The sequence below is a fragment of the Aythya ferina genome, assembly GCF_964211825.1.
Source record: "Aythya ferina genome assembly, chromosome: 20".
Taxonomy (NCBI): domain Eukaryota; kingdom Metazoa; phylum Chordata; class Aves; order Anseriformes; family Anatidae; genus Aythya; species Aythya ferina.
The window spans coordinates 3,319,684-3,341,025 of NC_140318.1; the positions used below are offsets into that span (position 1 = coordinate 3,319,684).

A 21,342-nucleotide genomic window follows, 5' to 3' on the forward strand; every position below is an offset into this window, starting at 1 on the left:
CGTCAGAGCACTGGATCTTCACCTCATGCCCACTGATAAACCTGAGATAGTCCTATTCTCTCTGTGGACAGGAGAGGGCAGTGAAACAGAACTCCAGAAGCCTGGATTACTGCTTTTTATTTCCACCCACTCAGATGTGCCAGCAACCCTAGGATTTTCCTCAACATACTACCTTTTCACCTCATTTATGCTTCACATGTGCCTAGTGCCAGCTGCCTTCCTCTCCCCATTCAGCAGCAGAGGGAATAATTTGCCTGTGCACTGCTCTTGCCTTCCCAGATGCAACATTAATGTTCATTAGCACACCCTGCTGAGTGGCCTTCTACTCACCAGGATCTCATCCTGCAAAGGGGAACCATAGCAACAGCAGCAGAGCAGAGAGCAGGAGAGGAGCAAAGAGAGGAGAGATTGTTACTAGGAAAGCCGGAGCAGGAGAAGAGAGGCTCAAAAATAAATTGGAACCCAAGTCTTCTACTCCAGGCATTAACAAAAGTAACCCCCATCCCAAAATAAAACATAAAACCTGCTAAAGGGAAAAGCCCAGGCACTTTACAGGTTGGTCCAAAGCTTGCCCTTTCTGCTCTTTTGCAGTCAGCTCTTCAGCAAGGCATACCACAGGGTTTGAGGCTCCCTACAGCCGCTCCGAGATCCCATAAAGTGGGTGGTTGGGCAGTTCAGCCTGATGACCTACCTGCCAACAACACTGAAAGAGTCTGCATGTTTGTGTGCAGGGAAAGGCGATTACACAGGTTCTGAAGCAAATTGATGTTAGGAATGAAGGTCTTTAAAAAGATTAACTGAAAGCATTTGTTTTTATTCTCTATCAAACTGCTTGTACAGCTTTATTTCTACAGGATCTTCTAGCCTAGATAGCATTGTCATTTTCCTAGCAAATCTGGAAGGTGTCATTAGCTCCTTTTTAATTGGACGTGCAATCCTTACAGTTCCTGAAGGAATAAGCAGACTCCTCCCCTCCACTGCTGTCTTCTCCCAATGGAGATGTCCTTATACATAACCAGTGCAGCCATGGCTATACATATCTGTCTCCCTGTACAGGGGGGTTAACTATTTCCAGCAACATTTTCCATCTGAGTGCCCATGAGCTCTTGAAATCCCTTTCCAGAAAGAGTTTATTAGTAAGTGGCTCAAATGTGAGTGTATCTACAAGATCCTAAAGTGTTCTGTGCTACCTCATTTCAGTGAAAGAGCTGGCACAGCTAGCAAAGGGGCTGAAAACCCAGGGATGTACATTAACAACATTAATAGTTATTTCTACCAGAAAAGAAAGACCAGACAGCAAGCAATGAGCTTACATAAAGTGGTGTACCCCTTCTGGCCATAAAAGACTAGATTTTGATTATCAAACACCCATTTCTCTCTATGACACTTTCTCTCTGTTGCTACACTTAGTGCTTTGACTGCAGTGAGCCTCAAATACTATCCTCCAGGTACAAGCAGAGCTGGATCAGTATAAAAACCAAAAAGCCACAGCATTGAGCACCGCTGCATTTAGCCCAGCACTTGTCCACCTGGCAGCTTCCAGGTAACAAACATCCTTCTTGCAGCAGTGAAGGAGATGGAAACTTGGCCTACCTGGTTCCCAGCTGCCTTCTTCTTGCTCATCTGGCTGCTCCTCTGCTGAGCACTGCAAACAACAGTAGAGATATTCAAAACCCCCCAGACTCTTCTTCATCACCTGAATCCTGCTCCCATCAGATAGCTGTTACAATGAATTGAGGCCTCTCACCACTAAATTCCTAGTTTAGATACCCCAATCCACCTCAACCTGCTCTCTCAGCCTTGGTCTACTCATCTGCTCAGTCCCACACTTGGGTCACAAACCCTCCACAGCTTGACATAATGCTCTAACTCCCCCTTCCAAGCATCCCTAATTCTCCTCCCCAGCCTTGTGGTATGAAACCATTGAAAAGGGAGACAATACTGAGGGTAAAGACATACTTTGGGGGCAGCACAGGCACTGCTGCTTCTGAAAAACATTTATTGGAGCAGCTATGGGAGAGAGCCACAGGAAACACATTAAGATGAGACAAGATATCAGTGCTTACTTGGCAAAGCCAATGAAATCCTCATGGTTTGTATTCATGTAAGCCAGTTCAATGTCTATTAGAAGCATGACCTGCCAAACAGAGGCACAGACAGCACAAGACAGATGTTAGGTGACTGACATTGTCTTAATCAAGGCTCACAGAGAGAGCCTTTTATATAGTTCATCTGATCAGCCTCTGCTGCCAGACTCTCCTTGGCTCAGAGTTTGGCTCAGCCCCCTCTAGCCTAGACCACCCTCCACCCCACATCGTCTCCCCACTCGCACACCCTCCTGATCACCTACCTGATCTTTGGTCCTGCCTTCTCGCTCACGGATGTGGGTAGTAACAATCCTCTCCATCTCCTCACGCAGATGAGGGTACTGGCTGAGCTGCAGGAGAGAGAAAACACGTGCACATGGGAAAGGGAGGTATAAAGGCACGGGGGGAACAGCCCCCTGCATGTATGCATGCACATGTACACCCTGCAATCAGTTTTTTTTCCTAAGGGAAGTTCTGGGAAGCTGGACTTGCAGACAGATTTTCCAAGATCCTGGAAGCCTGCCAAGCACATAGTTCATTCCTTTTTGCTTTAGACTTCAAAGAATGGTCCTTCTCACTCTTACAGCAACTTTTGTGTCATGGAAAACCTGTTCCAAAACCACCATACTCCCCCTGGCATATGAACAAGCCAGATAACTTTTTTTTTTTGTTTAACAATTGTTCTAGATGTTCGACAACTCATTGGCTAAAGTAGACAAATGGCCCATTGCTGCAGCCTGCTAAATCTTATGAGAAGTCCCCTGGGAAAAGTGGGTTTTGATCCCCATTTGCTGAGGCACTAAGTGAAAGCATTTAGCCTTCTCCATCAACACCTGCAAGCAGAGACAGAGGACCTGACTGACTCACAGGGGCATATCTCCAAGGAATGCTGTGCTCTGGGCATGCAGGTGCAGCTCCTACCTCCTCTCTACCTGCATCAGGGCAGGATTACATAGCTGAAGTCCATATTCACATACAGTTTCTTTCAACTTCACTGAGGAAGGAATTATTTCCTGAGTGCACTGAGAAAGAAGTGCAAGGACTTCACTGGCTGTGGATCAAGAGAGAAGTACCCAGAGGTCATACATGAGACACCCTTCTGAAGCGAGCACCTTAAAGCACCCTTTCACACAGTGCCTACCTACTTGCCTGTAATTCATAAGCCTCTATCAATTTCAATAACAGTACCTGGATGCTACTCAGTTCAGGTTCAGCATGGCCAAAAAATGGATTTTCCATCCCCAGGGTCTAGCTTTTTAACTCTTCACCTATCCCCCTATGAAACTCTCTCCCCCCCCCCCTTTTTTTTTTTTTTAATTACTCTTAACTACAACACCAAACAGCATTTCCTAGCATCAGTCTGTTTTTAAATATACCCCCTTGAGGGGGATAAAGAGTCTTTTGCCTGTTATCTGTACTAGTTTTGTTTCTCCAGTTTATAAGAGCTTTTAAAACTGACTTGCCCACCCTAAACAAGCAATTATTTCAAGCTAGAAAGACTGGCTCAAAAGAGAGTAGCAGCACTCCTGAAAGCCAGATCTTACACTAACCAGCAACAGCTCTCCTACCATCTGACCACAAATAGCATCAAACCCTTGCAGTCAAGCAAGTTGCAGTAGCCTGGAACTGAATTTGAGAACTAGCATTAACACTGCCTATTTTCAAATGGGTCGTTTGTTTTGAACACCAGTGACCCTGCAGAAGCAGGAAAAAAATATGGAAATCAACATTCCCCACCACCACCTTGTCTTGAGAATGCAAACTGGGTGTTCTCCGTGATCTTTATGATTCAGGCAGCTGGTTGCTTCAGAGATACATATAGGCAAAGCTTCCTGTTTCCTCTGAGGGAAAGGAGGGTTGGCAAAGGATTGACAGGAAAGTTAGGTCAAAAAGGAAAACAGGAAGTTGGAAAACCTCTAAGCAAGTCTCAGCTTCTTTGCTTCAAATAATAATTAAAAAAAAAAGTCAAACACATCAACCCTCTCCCTGCCACCCCCACCCACCCCAAAGGCACGCAAAGAAAACACACTGTGGTTTATTCAGAACCTTGGTCATCCAGCAACATTCGTGTGCAAAAATAAATTGACAGCATCGGTCCCCATGCAGGAACTTCCGCCCCCAAGCATGCACAGGAGAAGCAAGGGCAGGCAAAGAAAAGTGACACCAACAAGCCACAGACATCCACCAGGGAACATGCAATAAGGCATAGAGGGACAAGGAATTATCATCAGCAGTACGAACAGCACCCAGAAATGCCATGACTCTGAAAGACAGGAGAGCAGGGACCCTTCGAGGGGCTACGTCTGTCAGCCTGGGATCACATCCCAGTTCAAGTGGGTTTTCAATCCTCTTTTAGCTGGATTTTCCTGTTTTAAATACAAGCTCACAGCCCTCATTGAAAACCAATTTGTCCCAACGTTCCTTAGTTCCCCTCTTTGCACCTTCCAGGAGTTCATGCCAGCACACTGAAGATCAACCTTCAGCCAAAAGGATGCTGACTTGCAAGTCCTTCCCTCCACTTGTGAGATGCTGCAGTGCAGCCTGGCACAGAAGGTTCCTGATTCTGGAAAAACACTAGCTAGGACACCAGGCGTGCAAGCCTCCGTACTTGCACCAGCTTTCTGTTTATTTTGGAGCTACTCTCCATTTAACCAACTGGAAGAAGCTCAGAATCAGGCCAGGCAGAGAATTCCTGCTAGTGGCTAACTTTGTTTCAGTCCTCAACTCTAGCAGCCAACAGATAGTCAACTAGAACTCTCTCCGTGCAGGGAAAGCTGTGCTTCTGTAGCACATGAGGAACGGATGGGTTTGCCTCCTATGTTCTTTGTTAATACACTCCTATTATTCCATCTATGCAACTTTATCAACTGCACACAAAGATTTCTTCACCATCTGGAGGTGAAATGAAATAATTGTGACAGCACACAAACACCACCACAATAGTTCAGAACAGCAACAAACCAAGGCTACAGGACTGGTAAGCTAATTCACAAGGTGTTAGCCCAAGCTCTCTTCTTTTCACGAAACCTTGCAGGACTTCATTCCAAGGTTTGTTTTTGACCTCTGAAAGGCTGCATCAATCCACAGCACAGCGGACTGGGTGTGACCTTACAATTAGCATCAGTCCTGAAGTAGCCTTTTCCAGATGCCTCCCCTAATAGCACATGCTTTATGTCCAGATGAAGCAGCTACGGCTATAACATGCAAGATTAATACTGCAAATCAGTTAACGCCCCTGTGCAGTTATTACCCTTTGTCTTACACCATCAGAAACCACCTAAGACTTGCTGCTAACCTAGAGTGGTCTATGACAATTTCAGAGATCTCCTGGTTTTTCTTCCCTCTTTCAGAGGGAGATACAGGCAAGACGAAGTCTTCTCACTATGTGTAGACATTCACCTTTAAATATTATTAAAGCCTTCCTTTCAGATTTTCCAATACTATCACTAGATACAGCCACTCAAGGAGTTGTCTCATCTTTAACATTCATCTCCCTGGCCTCCCAGGCTAAATTTTATTATAGCCATTAGCTTTCTACAGTGCCACTGCTACTATTGACTTCTTTATAGCATATATATCAGTTGCATCATCTTTGAACATCCCCATGGAGTCCTCCACCATGCCAGATTAAAATCTACAGAGCCAGTGGGTGTCCAGCTGCTCTAATGACATTGCCCAATACAGCTGTTGGGTATCAACACACGAGGTTCTCATGATTCTTCTCCCTCCCCTACCTACAGGATACATCTCCTGCCAGATATAGAAAACAGCGTAAACAAAATCAAAACCACCAAAATGAAATCCACAAGAGAAACAGGCTGGAAAGGAGTTACTCTGCCTTGCCACAGCTATTTGGCAACAGCAGCACTCCGCAAGAAATACAGCGGACAGAACTCAGGAGTTGAGCTCTGTGTTCCCAAGTACAATTAGTCCTCAACAGCTTAGCTCTCAACTTCACTCTGAACTCAGTTATCCTCCCTTCCCAATTTTGGGCTGTACGATTGTGAGTCTGGCTACAACCCTGCAAGAATAGGATTGTAATTTTCATGTCTTAAAATAACCAGTGAAACAGCCCTTTCCAACTCAGTTCCAGGAGCATACCACTATTGTGCTACAGACCTGTTTCTGGCCCCTCACATCTAAGTTCCACACAAATTAATTGCCACTCTCCCTTTATTTTCAGGAGGCATGTGGTGCCCCCTCCTGGACAAAACTAGCCTGGGAACCAAACCCACTCCTGCCCCAACCTCTAAGCAGTATTCATTTGACACCTTCCATGTCACTCAGCGAGCTGCTGCTGCCCTCTGCTAGCTTAAGGCTCTTGCTGTTTACAGTGTAAAAATAAAAAAATATCTACACTACCTCAACTGAGCATAGTCCATGGAGCGAGGCATCAGCAGGAGAATGATGTAAAGGGTGCAATGTATGGAGAAGCCCCTACCTCCCCCCCAGGTCTTTTGGGCCAGTAATCTGTTGACACTGAATCTCTTGCACCTCAGACTTTAACTGATGGCTGTTTTGTGCCTGATACTGCTCAGCACAGCTCTGTAGCCAAGCTGAAACCTGCAGACCGCCTGTGCTGTGGGGGGAAAACACAAGGTCTTTTCTGGCTTTTTATTTTTAAATATTTTTCTAGAGTATGTTTCTTTTTTTTTTTTCCCCCCTCAGGGAGTCCCATTAAAAAGTAAGAAGTTCCAAATATGCAGGCAGTGGCACAGCAAACCGGGCTTACAAAGGGTTTGATCCACACTGAGGTGAGTGCCACTGGGCCAGAAAGAAGAAAAGGGCTCACTACAAAATAATCCACTGGATCCCAGCTCACTTAACAGCTGAAGAGCCCATCAGCTAATTTCCACTCCTCTTGGCCTGCTTTTGAACTGCACTGATGCCTGCAGACTGCTGCTCTCCTTTAGCTGCATCTTCATACTCATTTTCTCTCACTAGGTTTGCTGAGTTCCTGTGGTACGTGTGGAGAAACAGCGTGAATGTGTGTGGGAAGGGGCGTGGGCGTTGACCTTTCTTTGTATTTTTGGTTTCTTTACCTTTTCGCTACACTTTCTGATGGTGGATGTGAGCTCACTCACTACCATATCCACACACTTCAGACTCGGCTCCTTCAACTTCTGCACCTGCTTTTTCACTATGGCTTCAAAAGCGAGGTCAGGCGTGAAGAGACCCGTTCTGCATGGCAGGGGCAGGGTGGGAGGAAGCAACGGGGAAAGAAGAGAGCGAAGCAGAGAAAGAGCAGGAAGAAGGAAAGAGGAGGAAGGAAAAGGGAAAAGAGAGAAAACAAGGCAAAATGAGAAGTGAGATCTTTGGTTCTCTCCATTAGCTTCTTGAACCAGGTGAGCATTGCTATGGGGCCTGCGCACTGCCAAGTATCAGGAGAGTCTACAGGCAAATGGAAGTGGCAGAGGGAGGGAGGGAGGAAGAGCTGGCTGGTGAAATGGTGAGCTGTCGAGAGCAAAATGAATGGATGGAAGTCCCCAGGGATCAAGTGATCTCTTCCTGAAGGCAAGCTTATGCAGATTTTAAGACACAGCTGCTTGCCACAGCAAGCCAGACTGTTTCCTAGAGGCTCACCGTGTCTTATTTCCCTTTGTCTCTAGGTATTCCCCTTTCCTTCCCGCTGTGGTTACCCCTTTCATGCTTTCCTCATTTCAGGTGCGGGAGGCCTGAACAGGAGCCAAGCCAAGACTTGCAGAGGTCTGTCACTTGCACCTTGTGCTGGCCTGAGAACTGAACTGAGCGGATGTCTCGATTTCAGAGATTAAGATAACTGCTCCACTTACACAGTGTCTTTTATCTCACTCACCTTTCCCACAACAGCTAGCTTTCTCAGTAAAACCAGAGGTAAGCCAGTGTTTAGGGAAAGGCAAACATGCTACAGGGCATCCACAGCTACACAAAGCATCTGTCCTGCATCAGCTAACCTGCAGCGTCAGGCCCAAAACAGGCTTGTTGAAGTATATAACCAAGTATGAGTTTCCATACTATCTGATGCTATGCAAAGAGCTCTGTATTCTCAGTTCCTTTACTACGACAGAAACAGAAAATCCACAGAAACTGCAATTACTAAAATGTGGCCAAGTTATTCCAATTCAAGGCTATTACCGCAACCGAAGAAGTTTCTCCAGCACATCTATAACACTTCAGAGCTTTTACCGGGGTGCTTTTTATGTCACTTAGGAACTCAGTTCCTTCTCTTTGCACAGCATATAACTGCTTTGAAAGTGCTTTCAAGGGGACAACACCCCCTTGACATAAGGGTGGGATCCTGCTTTTTTAAAGGCACAATTAATAGTCAAACTGTGGCGTCTGCAGCTCACAATTAATCCAGGTCTAGCTATAACTAGACATCACTCCATCTAAGTCAGATATTTACCCCTTCACATCATCTTTCATCTCCGTAGATAACATCTGCAAGACCCCAAGTGACACCACTCTATTAAAATACTTCAATGCATATTATAGGACCTACCATAATCTGCATTTTAAATAGCAGAGAGGGTTGGAGTACACTAGAGGATTCAGCTTCACCCAAGGGCCTCTCTCAAGGTGCCAAAGTAGCCTCTTTTGATCAAAGCAAAGGCATTTTCAGAGCTTCCTTTGCACCCTCTGACTTGATTCCTTATTCCTACTAATCTAGTCAGCCCTCTAAACTCAGTGCACGCCATTTCCCCTATGTGCATCGCTTCAAAGACCAGACTCAGGGGGCCTTTCACAAAGGAGAAAAACAGTTCCTTCAAGTACCTGGGCACCACCTGAATGCCAGTATTTTGTTTCTTCAGACACAAAGCTGTAACCATGACTACTAGCACACAACACAGCAAGCAGCACTGCAGTCAGCCATCAAATGCTGCTTAGCAGTGGGATCTAAATTAAAACAGAACACTAATCCTGAGTCTGTGAGGTGGCCCCTCACAGATTCCCCTCTCCAACCCCCCCCCACACACACTCCATTCCTGTGGTCTTCTCCTCTTATTTCCTACCCTACCGTACCCACCACCTGATGACTAGGAAAACCTGTTGCTGTCAGAACAGATGGTCTCTTCGCTACTAGAAACGTCAGTAAAAGAAGAAACACAGAGATGAACAATGAGAAATGGAGGGAAGGATGCAAACAGAATGAATAGGATGCTTTGAGCAACAACTGATGGATGAGGAACAAACCAAGAGAAGCTTCAGAGGGCTTGAAAAGGAATGCCCTTCTGATCCAATTAGCAGGTGACTCTGGATACTTGGCAGCCTGAGGGCCTGTGCTTACCTGTCACCAGGCTCTAATGGCAATTTTCTGGGTGCTCCCCACAGTCACATACCCCAAGAGAGAACAGCAGGACAGAAAAAGGAAGCTCCTCCAGCACTCTAGAAACCTGAGCAATATCTCACTGCAACTGCTTTGCTCTCCCGGGCTGCTCTGGGAGGCAAAGCATGTGTCTGCATGCCTGAGCCCTTCTACAGAGGCTCCCGGCCCTAAGGGCTAAGCATTTCTCCAAGTGATGGCAGCTATCACCACTTGGGCACCTCTCCCCACCCTCACAGGGAGAAGGTGTCAGACTCTCCAGACACCTCCTGCAATGCCCATTTACCTGCACCTGAACAGCCAGTGGCGATTCCAGTCTCCAGTACCCATGCTACCATCCTAACTCAGGTGCCTTTTCACCAGTACCCAGCCCTGGCTGAAGCAGCAAGCCATGGCTGAGAAGAATGGCATGTGTCTTCCTATCTTGCTGCTTTTCAGCCCCAGCCTCACACAAAAGCTGCCATATCCAGAGTGCAGAATCAAGGCAGGTTCCTTACCCCAGCCCCAATAAATACCAGTATGAATCCCAAAGGACAAAGCTTGAAGTCCTCTCTGAGGGAGAGGGCAGAAGAAGCCCAGAGGTAGATTGACATTTCTAACATGATCCTTCTCAGCCATGTGCTGCTCTTCCAGAATGGGATATGGACCAAGCCAACCAGAAACCAAGCCAAACACCACAGGAACGTTCCCCTGTGATACAGCCCACAGATGTAACTGTGGTAGCCTCCAAAGTTCAGCCCCATACACCCAGCCAGCAGCACCCTGCCCTGATACTAAAGGCTTGTTTGGGATTAACCCTCCTATTTCTAGCAGAGGAGAGGGGACATGAATTAAATCCCAGTTTCTGGCTTGGAAAATAAAACCAGAAACTAAATTTAAGTCAAATGTGGCCCTATAAGAAATACCCTTGGTTTGGGGAGGAATCAGGAATCATGCTACAGACTGGAGGTGTGTGGGGGGAACATCTCCAGCACCCCTTTGCTGTAAAGATTTTTGGGAACAAGCCCATAGCCCATGTTCCACAGTGCTTTTGTTTGGCTTGTTTGCTGGATTGTCCCAGGCTGGTACCGCTCAGGTCTAGTCATGCTGAGGAGGTGGTCAGAAACACGAGTGTCGCTGCAGGCAAGTCCCTGCCCCAGTCACAATGCTGTGCCACAGCCAGAGAGGGGGGTGGAAGGTGCCAGCTCCATGCTGCCTCCAGTTACCTTCTTGGTGCACTGTCTAACGGTATTGATTAACTCCGAAATAACCATGTCGACGCATTTCAGGCAAGGCTCTTTAATCTTCTTCACCTGCTTTTTCACAATGGTCTCAAAGGCCATGTCGGGTGTGAAGAGACCGGTTCTAAACACCCAGGATAGGGGACAAGACAAGGCAGGAGGGGGGGAGAAGGGGCAAGGAGAATGTCACAGAGTTACACACACATCTCGGAGCAGGCACCACCATCACTGAAACCCAACAAACGGGGCTAGGGGAGCATCATGCCCCTCAGAGAAGTCCTGCCTTGGAAAATGGGGGATGCTTGGCACCTCCCAGGAGGCAGGTGCTGAGGGCAAAATGGATCCAAGATGGACACCAGTGCTGCCCCTGACAGGCACTAGAGGCCAGTCACTTTCCCAGGAGCAGCACGACTCAGGGTCTCAGAGATGTGTTTTCAAGAAGTTAACTGCCACTGAGGAGAATGCAACTGTATTTACTACCTGCATACTGGAACTCACATCCTGGGGCCACTGGGATCCTGGTGATGGGCACCCTAATTCTCCCTTCAAATCTCTAGGGGAGGAGGTGCTCAGCACCAGCAACTGTTTTGTGTAATGGTTAGAATGGAAGCAGAAAGTGAAAACCAACATTTAAAACTAAATGAAGTAGTGGTATGGGCTTGCAACCCTGTCCTTTCCTACACAGGAAAGGAAGATGGAGAAAGTAACTAGTCACCAAGGCAGTTTTACCTTTTAGGCTTCTGCAACTCACGTGGGAACAGAAAGCAAGCTACTTTGTCCCTGTTCCCAGATTCAAGCCACTTGGGAGTCCAAGGAAATTATCCCTCCCCTCTGGCTGACCTACCGTACCTCTGAAGTCTTCAACTCCATTCGGAAGGTCTAGAGGTATTTACAAGGCTATGCAGCCAGTGGTCTGCCTAGTGCATGATACGTGCCTGATACCATGGATGTTCTTGATGGCATAGCTAATCTCCCGTCGCAGCTCCTTCTCATCAAACTCCATCTGCACCAAGAGAGAGTTTTTAATCAGAAACAGTTTGATGCTGTTGTCTGCACAACCCTAGGATACATAACAGCATGATTTTGTAAAAAGGTCCCATGCCAGTACCATCATGTGATGGATGAAATGTTAGCCCAAGTGTTGGATACAGAATACAGCCATAAAGCTTCTACTGTCAGTACAGATATCCTGGACAAATATGAATAGCTAAGGGCCTGCATTTACAGGTGCCAACCCCTCAGCAGCTCCCAAGGAGCTATTTAGAGATAAAGCAATAGGACTGAAGCGCTAGATTGCTTTCTACAATGAACTGTTTTGTCTCCTGAGATATAGCATAAGGTCTTGGCAGCTGTTTTTCAGCTAACACCTCAAGCAGATTTACAATTCACATACAAATATATATTGTCCAATATGAGGCACGCTCTTGTATTTCACTAACAAGGCCTCATCTTATTTAAACGAAAAAGAAGGCAGCAAAATGTGGGAGATCCAGTACTAGAATGTTTTGGCTCCCAACTTCATTCAAACTGATATTAGAGGATTTTCTCCCTATCATTTCTGCTCAGGTTAGTATACTTGGCCATCCAGGAAACCTATCATTCACTACAGACCCTCTTCAGCTATGACAACTATAGAGCAGTTTCTACACCATTCTCACCCCTAGGCCATTTTTAAGAGAACAAATAAGTAAGGCCAGGTATATCTACATCTTCTTTCCTGCTTCTTGCATATGCATTAAGGAGGCTGTATGCCCAGCCTGATGCTCGGGATCAAGGATGTATAAGTTTCAAAACCATTTGCATTATGTGCAACTTAAATTAGATATCTACGTATCTGCAATGACAATCAGACATTGATTTCCTGTTGTCTGTGTTAAAAAGTTATTTTGCACATTTAATTTAGCCTTTAAGAATTAAGCACAAGTAGCATTTAAATACATAGAGAAAGTTGTTTTCACAAGGACATGGACTGAGGAAGATGTCAGTATTATTGGAAGGCTCCGATAAAGTAGAAAACATGAAGCAAAAAGTGAGGTGATAGTGGAAAAAATGACAAATCAGAAGAGGGAAAACTAGATAGTGAGAGATACTAATAGAGGTAGGAAGACAGGCAGAGAAGGTGAAAAACAGGCAAGGAGAAAATGGATCTCAGCAGTACCTTCACCAGTTCAAAGGGGAAACGCTCATGGAAGATACGGTTAATCCTAGCTCCTCCTGACAGCTCATAGGTATCAATTTGGTCGCCAGAGCCTTCGATACGTTTCTCAAAGTCCACGGCAAACTGCTGGACCATCCTAAAAGAAAACAAAAAGCATGAAGTAGAAGGCATGGCTGAACAGTTACTTCCAGGGAGGGACATGCAGTTAAGGCCACTCACTGAAGCAGAGCTTTAGTTTTGCGAGCAGGATCATCAGGACGGAAGTTCTTGTACTCCTCTACCTCCTTCTCAATGGAGAGAAGCTGGCTCTGGAGCTTGTTCCTCAGCCCTGGCAGGGTGTCACGGATGTGGTTGGTCAATTGCTGCAGAGGAAAAAGGTTCAAGATAAAAGCTGTAAGTTATCAGGAAGGGTGTGCTATGTCAGCATCCCAGAATAAAGAAGAATATTCCTCTCTTGCTGTGTTTTCCGAGTGGTCCAAATAAAGGAGTCAAACCCAGGACAGATACCAGTTATAAGTTTGGTGTATCCTGCCTTCCCATCTCCTACCTATTTCACCCATTTATTCCTAATTTTCATTTTTTGTTTTAGCCTAACACAAACCATCTATGCTGACAAGCCTGTCAACTCCAATCAGGAATAAATTTCACATACAATTATCAGCACTTGTCATGCCAAGGTAAAGGCTGTTCTGTCTGCAGGTTATCACACCACTGACACCCATCTTTGTTCTGCACACATGAGGGTGGTGGTTAAGCCCTTTTTCAGGGAAAGGGTGACAAGGCAAGGTGAAAGGAGCCAAACACACTAGGGTCCAATAAAGGGGTTTCCACAGAGCACAGATGTTGAAATATCCAACTTAAAGAGAAGTAATTAAAGAAGAAAGACAGAACAGCTCTTCACTTAAAGAATCAGTCTTAACGGAAGGGAAAATGACTACCAGCATCATATTTAAATCAATCTTCACAGCTTAGTATTAGGCAAAGATCTCTAGAAATTTATAAGTTGTCTTTTAGCTTAACTAATAACACCTTGCATTCATTCCAGTAGTGTAAATTCAGACAAATGCCATAAACCTGCTACTGATTTTGTACCAGCATCACTGAGAGGATAAAGCAGTGTTCTGCACTTGGTGTGTGAGCTCAATTATCAACATTATCCAGACAAAGCACACTTCACAAGACCTGGCATCAAAATGCTTTTTATGAGTCAGAGAAGGAAGAGTTAGCTAATCTTCAAAAAGTCCCATGGCACCAAAACAATGTTCAGAAGTTTTATGTTTTTCTGTATTTTTCCATCCCAGGAGAGCCCTGATGAGCAACCTAGACATCCTTTTGGCATAGTGGGCAGCAGTTCTCAACTGGTAATGGTACCTGGTTCAGAACTTTCTGCAGGTAGGGGGTTCCCATGCGATCAGCCATGTGTCTGTAGGCAGGGTGGGAGAGAAAAAATTTCCTCTCTGCAGCCAGAGCTGCCTGAATGTCCTTCTTTCCATCAATGTCCTTCTGACTTCTGTTGACTACACCAATGTAACCTGCAGGAGTGGGGTTAAAGAGCAGATAGTTGCAAGCATGAGAATGTAAATGGCATTCAGATTGAGAAGGAAGTTACCCAGCTGTTAACGTTGACAAAGGGAAGTTTTAGTAGCAACACTTTATTATGTACCAACTGGAAACATTTCAAACTACAATTTCCTCTGAACACCTCATGTTCTGACACTTTGGTGTGCGGGATATAAGTGCAACTATACAACTGAGAATTAGCTTATTTAGTAAATATAAGATATGAGTATAGGGTTATGCTTCTGCTAGGACTACATATCACCTAGGACTACTACAAACATCTAAAAATTTCCTAGGTGTGACTAATCCCCATTCCCCAACTTTTCTCAGTTCCAGCTTGGAACAGAGATGGCCTAAGCACTAGCTTTAACAGATTTTCCAGGATCACGGAAGGCAAGGGATGAAGCCAGGATACTTTACACAGGGAAAATAAAGGAAGTAGATCACAAACATAATAAAATATACCTCTACGTAGAGGAAGTAATTTGTTTTCTAGTACATCTCTTGCATCAGTTCCTTCATCCATAAGATCCAGCTTAGTGATGACTCCAATAGTGCGTTGCCCTTCAGAAAAAAAGTGAATATAGTTTATCAAGCAAAATGACTCATGTTATGTTTTCCTCCGTTCAAATAACTTACAGACTACCCACCTTGGCTACTAAAGGGCTCCTGAACTCAAACACTACAGTTCCCATCATTCCAAGAGGTCACAACAGCAGACCAGATGATAACAGAGGTCAGTTCTCAGTTACAGCCTGCCAAAAACACTGACATGCTATGCTGCAGTAGAGAGGGATTTAAGTGCAGGGATTTTCCTGCTTTTCCTCTAGGCACAAGGTGGATGACTACAGTAAAGGAAGGGAAGTCTTTTACCTCTTCAGAAATAGGGCTCAAAGGAAGAAACGTGGAGTAACAAGAAATTATACTGTAGTAGCTATTAAGACTCACAACCACCTCTCAGAAGGGGATATGTTGGTGAGGATACCACCACCTAAGACAACAGGCGAGATCTCACAGCTACTGGACTAATTGCAGCCTAAAAGGAGAACTGGGCCACTGGCTAGTAGTCCACGCTAAAATACAAGATTTACCTTGAGGATCCACCTCCTTTGCAATCTTCAGAGCATCAGAATTGGCCAAATCAGAGTTGGCTGGGGATACCGCCAGGATGAGACAATTCTCTTTGGTGACGAACTGCATAAGCATATCTCGGATCTGGAACTCTATGTCAGGAGGCTGGTCCCCTACCGGGACTTTTGTCATACCTGGTAGATCCACCAAGGTCAGGTTCAGGACTAGACATAGGAAACAGAAGACAGAACAAGAGTGTTGAGGTAGGTATGCTCAGGTCTATAGAGTACCTGTGGCTTTAGTGATTTCAGTACATTAGAGGTGTAAAAGATGCACATGACTCAGACGAATTCAGTTTCCCAATTCCTTTTTGTTGATGCTTAATAAAAATATTTGCTAGTTATCATTAGTCATGATTGTCAGTGAACTTATTGCCATTATTCCCTTTAAATCATTTGCTCACACTGATCAAGGACTGACCTCAAAAGTCCTTCCATACTGGCTACACTGAAGGGGAAGGGATAACGGTACATTTTTACTACTTCATATCAAAGACTGGACAGTCAGAAGAGTTAGTTCGCATTAGCTGTCCCCAGTATTAAAATATTCAGTCCTGCAGCCCTTACTCAATAGGCTCTTGTCAAAGTTACATAGGCCTTCTCCTGAAGGATGCAACATGCAGTCCTTTAACTGTTTGCTTGTCTCACTGAGGAAAAATTAGAAAATAAAAATCAAGCAGAAGTTCTATGCAGCCTACTGCTGATATAGTGCCAAGCTGCTGCTTTCCCAACAATGCCCAGAGAGCTATTCACATTTAAAGAGCTTGCAAATTTTGTGCCATTCCACTCACTTGTTTAAGCAGAATTCTTACACTGAAATCAGAGGCTTATGGTTTGAACATTATCTGAAGAGCTCTACGCAAAATACATCTTGACATATCAATAGAAGGCAAATGCTCTGCAGGAAAGCCACCCTTCTCCCATCATTTTTAGTTCCATTTCCTTGCCCAGAAAGCAGGCAAGAAAGTAGAACTTCACAGTGATGTCAATACTGATGGAAAGGAAAAGTCTAAGGAAGAAGGTTCTGCAGACATCAGTTGCTTCTAGGAGCAGCTCTGTTAGCAGTCAGACACTTCACTTGGCAGACAACTTTTAGAAATATGGCAAAGACTGGCAGGTTGATGCACCACAGGCCAGGCATATGGGGACTGAAGTGGGAAAAAAAAGGGCATGCACACTTGCCAATTCATCTTTCTCTTTACGTTATAACAAATAGGCAGTAACCTGCCTCACTTATCCCCTGACTTCAGAGAATGCATTAAGACTCACCGTGGGGAGAATAGACTCTGAGGTTAATGGGCACAGGGGAAATCCCTTTGTTGGAGCCAGTAACACGATCCGTTTCAGCCTCAATCTCCAAACGGACCTCCTCAAAATCTGTGAATTTCTTTCCTTTGCAGTGTAGGAACTCACCATATTCTGTTTAAAAACAGAAGCAGAGGCAGAGATGGTCACTAGAGTAAGACAAACTTAGTCAAAAGTGTAACAGAAGTTACAAGTGTGATTTCCACAGCTGCATTGAGATACCTTTGTATTCAGAACTTGGACTAGCTCTGTATTCAAGTACTGGGGGTAAATAATAGTCTCATTACATGATAAGAACAGACAAGAGAGCCTCAAAAAAAGTAAAATAAATAAAAAAAACATCTACTGTCAGTTTTTAATTGGTTGCTTTTTTCCTATTGTTTGGTTTTGGCCAGTCATTGACTAGGCCAACTAATTCAAGAACCCTCCATTTCAATTTAAAAAGCCTCCCAAAAGTCAAGCTGTCTTCTTCGTGTAGGCAAGAGGACTGTTGAGAACAGGTCAAGCCCACCCAACAAGAGAAAAAGAATACCCTGAAACAGTCACTTGTCAACTCCTCCTCAAGGAGTTCTTATAGGAGATCTTATGTTTGAAGGGGAACAGTAATGAGAACACCCTGCAAGCAGAGAGCAAAACACTGAACAACCCAAAAGACCAGCCACAGAACTCTATGGCCATTCTTCAGATCCCAGCATTCTCACATTTAATTTAGTGCAATAAGTCATCTCACCCCCTTATTTCAGAGGATTATCAACACGGTCCTTTAGCTTTTGGGTCTTACCCATTCATAAGAGCCACAGCTGCACAGACAGAGAAAAATCATGACAACTATATGCATGAAACCCTGCTTAGATCAAACAAAGTAACAGAGAAGCATTTTCCATCTCAATATTTAATGCATCAGATGTTAAACAGGCAGAACTGAAAACCAGCTGCAGGTCATTTTTATGGTGAAAAGCTGTTTACTTTTTTACATTGTGCATTGTCATTGATCAAACGAGACCCTTCTAGACTAGGACAGGAATCCAAGCTGGACACACGGGGAGGCAGCTCACATACCTGTGCTGGAGTTTACTAGCTGCAGGACCAGCGGGCGTCTGGTTACAATGCCTGAACCACGTGGCAGAAAGTCCCTGAAATGAAAGAGGAAGTTTCAGATGAGTGAATGATCGTTTCCTTCCCTTTTCGTGGCTTTTCTGCTTCCATTAATACTCATGGATTCCAGGGTGCTTCAGCCACAGCTATGATAGAGTTTAATGCACTAAAAAACAAGCACTCCTCCCCAAGAAGGAGAGACTGTTGTTCTGAGGAAGCCTGTGCTTAAAGCACATTCCCTTTAGCCCCATCTGCAACAGTTCTGGCCCCTTCATCTGAAGTTCCATGCTAACTAAAAAGCCCAATTAATACAGCTATATGTGGTTTGGTTTTGTTATCAAGGTACAGCTCTGTTTCATCAGAAAGAAAAGCTGAAGCAGAGACTGAGTACTAGTGTCTTCTTTCAACAAAACACAGCTAACTGAGCCACAACAAGATCACTCACACCCTGCACACTGGGACATGAGAGGACACTATCATTCCGGCATGCAACCACTGTATGACCTGAAAGAGAATAAATAACAGCCAAAGGCTTGCCTCCACTCAGGGCTTTTGCTGGCTAACAACTCAAAACCAGGTATTGCCAGAGCTAGAGCAGCAGCAACTTCCTCCTGAACTAAAAAGAATCCTGATATTTTCTGTACTTCAAGTCATTTCAAGGGAAGGAAGCCTTTCACTATCCTTTTCCTAATGCTGACTTAGCAGCCACAGCCCACAAGTTCTCCTTGCTTTTTCTTTTTTCAAATCCGAGTGCTCCAAGCAAAGCTAGGCACGCTTACTTACATCTGCTGATGACCTTGCTAGTTTGTGGCCTGTTTTCAAGTACTCAGCTGTTTATGTGGCTCTTCAAGAGTCACTGAGCATTTCTGAAAACATGATCAGTTTGATTCCTTACATAGCAGAGAAGCACCACTTCAAAAATACGGTGTCTACAGCATGAATAGAGTTGTCTTTGTTAAAAGAAGCCCTGCCCGCATTGCTTGGTTGCTGGCACGCAGTCCTCTCTGTTGATAGCTGTGGCAATGCAGAATTTTGCCAATTCAGTCCTGACTGTAACTGCTCCACTTACAGAAATCCAGGCCTCTCAATTTTCTATCGTGCCCTTGTCCTGCATGAACTTAATACAGGCAATGGAAATGAAGACGAGGAAGAGTTTTTGTTTTTAACACCTCAGACAAGGGTTTGAGCAGTTGTGGTTTCAGCTCCTACTTTTGCTACTGACTTCTTATATTATCTTATGCAGCTTTTTCTACTTCCCTATATTTCCCTTTCCTCAGCTATAAAGGCAATTCCAATTCCTGTGGCCTGCCAGAATAACTTGGTAATCTCAAAAACTGCAGAGGGGTTTCAAGTGATGAGAGGTACGGAGGCGTCCTACAATCTCTATTGCCTCAATAGAAATATCTCCTGTAAGTTCGGTCTGCAGTAACGTGACTTCTGGTACAACTCCACTACAGTTAAAATAAGACTGTAACCCACTCTCATTACTTTAAACTTGTCAGAAATATAAAGTGTTAACTGGGATCTTTCATTTGTTTTTCAAATGCAGCTCTTTTTTCCATTCCAGGGGGATTAACCCTGGAATCTTTGAGGCATTGCATCACTCTAGCAGTTTTCTGCTGCCTCAGCTTCATTCCTATAGATGTCTGTGGTCAATATGTGAAAGAGCCCTACTCTAGCATCAGTTCTTTTAGCATTAAAAAAAAATCTATCCAAGCTGCACTGACTTATTTTGACCTTATTGCAGGTGAGGAAAAGGTATGGTATAACTACAGATTCCCTTTCTAGGGCACTGAGATTCTATTCTAGCTATTGATCTCCAACTTGCAGCACCAAATCCTACCTTGCTGTAGAAAGAGCATTACTTGCTTTTATAAGAATGAGACCTCTAGGAATTAAATTCCCCTCATATCATGCTCCCTGTTCTCCTGAAGCTTCCTGCTTTGGCCCAAATCCTAGTTTTTCTGTTGTCCTTGTCACAATTAAAGGAAAAAACCTCAGGGCAAAGACAAATGTAAAACTGATGTGGCTTCTGGATTCCAGCATTACACAAAACTCATACAATTTATTGCATTAACTGAGTAACTTCCAGACTGCTCCTAGAAAAAAAAGAAAAACAGAAACAAACACTGAGTCCTCACAGAAGGCAAGAAGCTAAAAACATAAGAATGATAATTCAAAAAAAGTTTTCTGCCAGTCGTTTTTCAACAGCTTTCTCCTGAACACCAGGCAAGATGTCATTTGAGTCACTCCACTGCATTCAGTCAGGCCAGAACAGGCAACATTTAAGCCTCTGACTTTCTGCCCTTGTTGTTAACCCTAGCAATTGCATCCTTTAAAATCCTAACAGCATGCTAGTTTACTGTGATAAGTAACAGTTCTTTTCAGTAAAGAACACATTAACCAAATATTTTCTGGTTAAGAGTTCTTCATTCCAGAACTGCATGCTGTTAAGTTTAAGTTCAACCTTTCCATAGCAGCATTACTAAAGCAGCACCTCCTCGGTTTCTGTGTCAAATTCCAGGCTGCCTAGCATCGGGAATCTAGGGCTCATCTACACAGGCATTTACCCATGGAGTTACACAATTATAATTATATTAATATTAAAGTAAGTCAGTATAAATATACACCCCATGAGCTATTTAGGAATAAAGACACATCATCGATTCTCTTCCAGGAAGCCTCCCTTCCTAGAGAGGCTCAGGGTTAGTTACCTAAACCCATAGCTGGTCACCTATCAGTTATCTCAGTACTGTTTTCAATCTGAATGAACACTTCAAATTTGAACCCTACATAACAGAAAATGAACGTGTTGGTATCCACAAGCTACCAGAATATACATATGGTTCAACTTTCAAATTTTCCTTACACTCAACCCCCGTCAGGAGTTACAGCCAAAAAGCTTCATAAAAATGGACGCTCTATCACCCTATTGCATCTGTATCGTTTCCCTATTGGGTTAGCCCCCTCTTTTCTCTCTGGGACAAACTCTTCCCTCTCCTGCTCAGGCTAAGCCTTTCAAATTGGACACGAAAAAGCCCAGATTAGTGAATTCTGTGGCAAGCTGGCTGGGTGCCAAGGGGAACGCAGTGTAGAGCAGCCTTGCCTGCCCTCTTGCAGTAGGCATAATAAATTACTTCTGTAAATAACCTACAGTGGAGCACGTGTGGCATGGACAGCACGTGTAGCCCAGGTTGAATCCATTTATCAGCCAGGGGAACAGATTCATCCTGATAGAGCTGCACCAAGAGACAAAATTAATCCCGATAGATAAGAACGACATGCCAGATGAATGGGGCAGACAGGAGCAGAAAGGTGAGATAACCCTGGCTTATTCAATTCTGGCACAGGAGATGAGCAGTAGCAAGGCTGGGAGCAAAGGGAAGAAGGAGGGAATACATCTTTGGAGATAACGTGCTGTAGTATGCCCACACTGGGATGACAAGGGCAGCCAGGATTCCCCTTGGAAAACAAGGCAGGCTCT

General features: G+C 44.5%; 1 protein-coding gene across 22 annotated transcripts in view; it reads right to left on the bottom strand.

Moving 5' to 3' along the window:
• The window catches only part of DNM1 (dynamin 1), a 67,455-nt gene that overhangs the window by 25,585 nt on the left and 20,528 nt on the right, over positions 1-21,342 (bottom strand). For 16 of the 22 annotated variants that reach the window (XM_084493869.1, XM_084493872.1, XM_084493866.1 and 13 more), the window contains exons 2-14: positions 17,823-17,896; positions 16,728-16,877; positions 15,420-15,623; positions 14,794-14,892; positions 14,140-14,300; positions 12,988-13,130; positions 12,769-12,904; positions 11,546-11,613; positions 10,596-10,734; positions 2,351-2,437; positions 2,067-2,137; positions 1,594-1,645; positions 331-342 (exon numbers count right to left, since the gene is read on the bottom strand). In XM_084493869.1, coding sequence (XP_084349995.1) covers positions 331-342; positions 1,594-1,645; positions 2,067-2,137; positions 2,351-2,437; positions 10,596-10,734; positions 11,546-11,613; positions 12,769-12,904; positions 12,988-13,130; positions 14,140-14,300; positions 14,794-14,892; positions 15,420-15,623; positions 16,728-16,877; positions 17,823-17,896 — 1,396 coding nt within the window. Of the gene's footprint in view, positions 1-330; positions 343-1,593; positions 1,646-2,066; positions 2,138-2,350; positions 2,438-7,129; positions 7,269-10,595; positions 10,735-11,545; positions 11,614-12,768; positions 12,905-12,987; positions 13,131-14,139; positions 14,301-14,793; positions 14,893-15,419; positions 15,624-16,727; positions 16,878-17,822; positions 17,897-21,342 lie in introns of all 22 variants that reach the window. The other 6 variants (XM_084493878.1, XM_084493870.1, XM_084493861.1 and 3 more) reach the window with 3 other exon arrangements.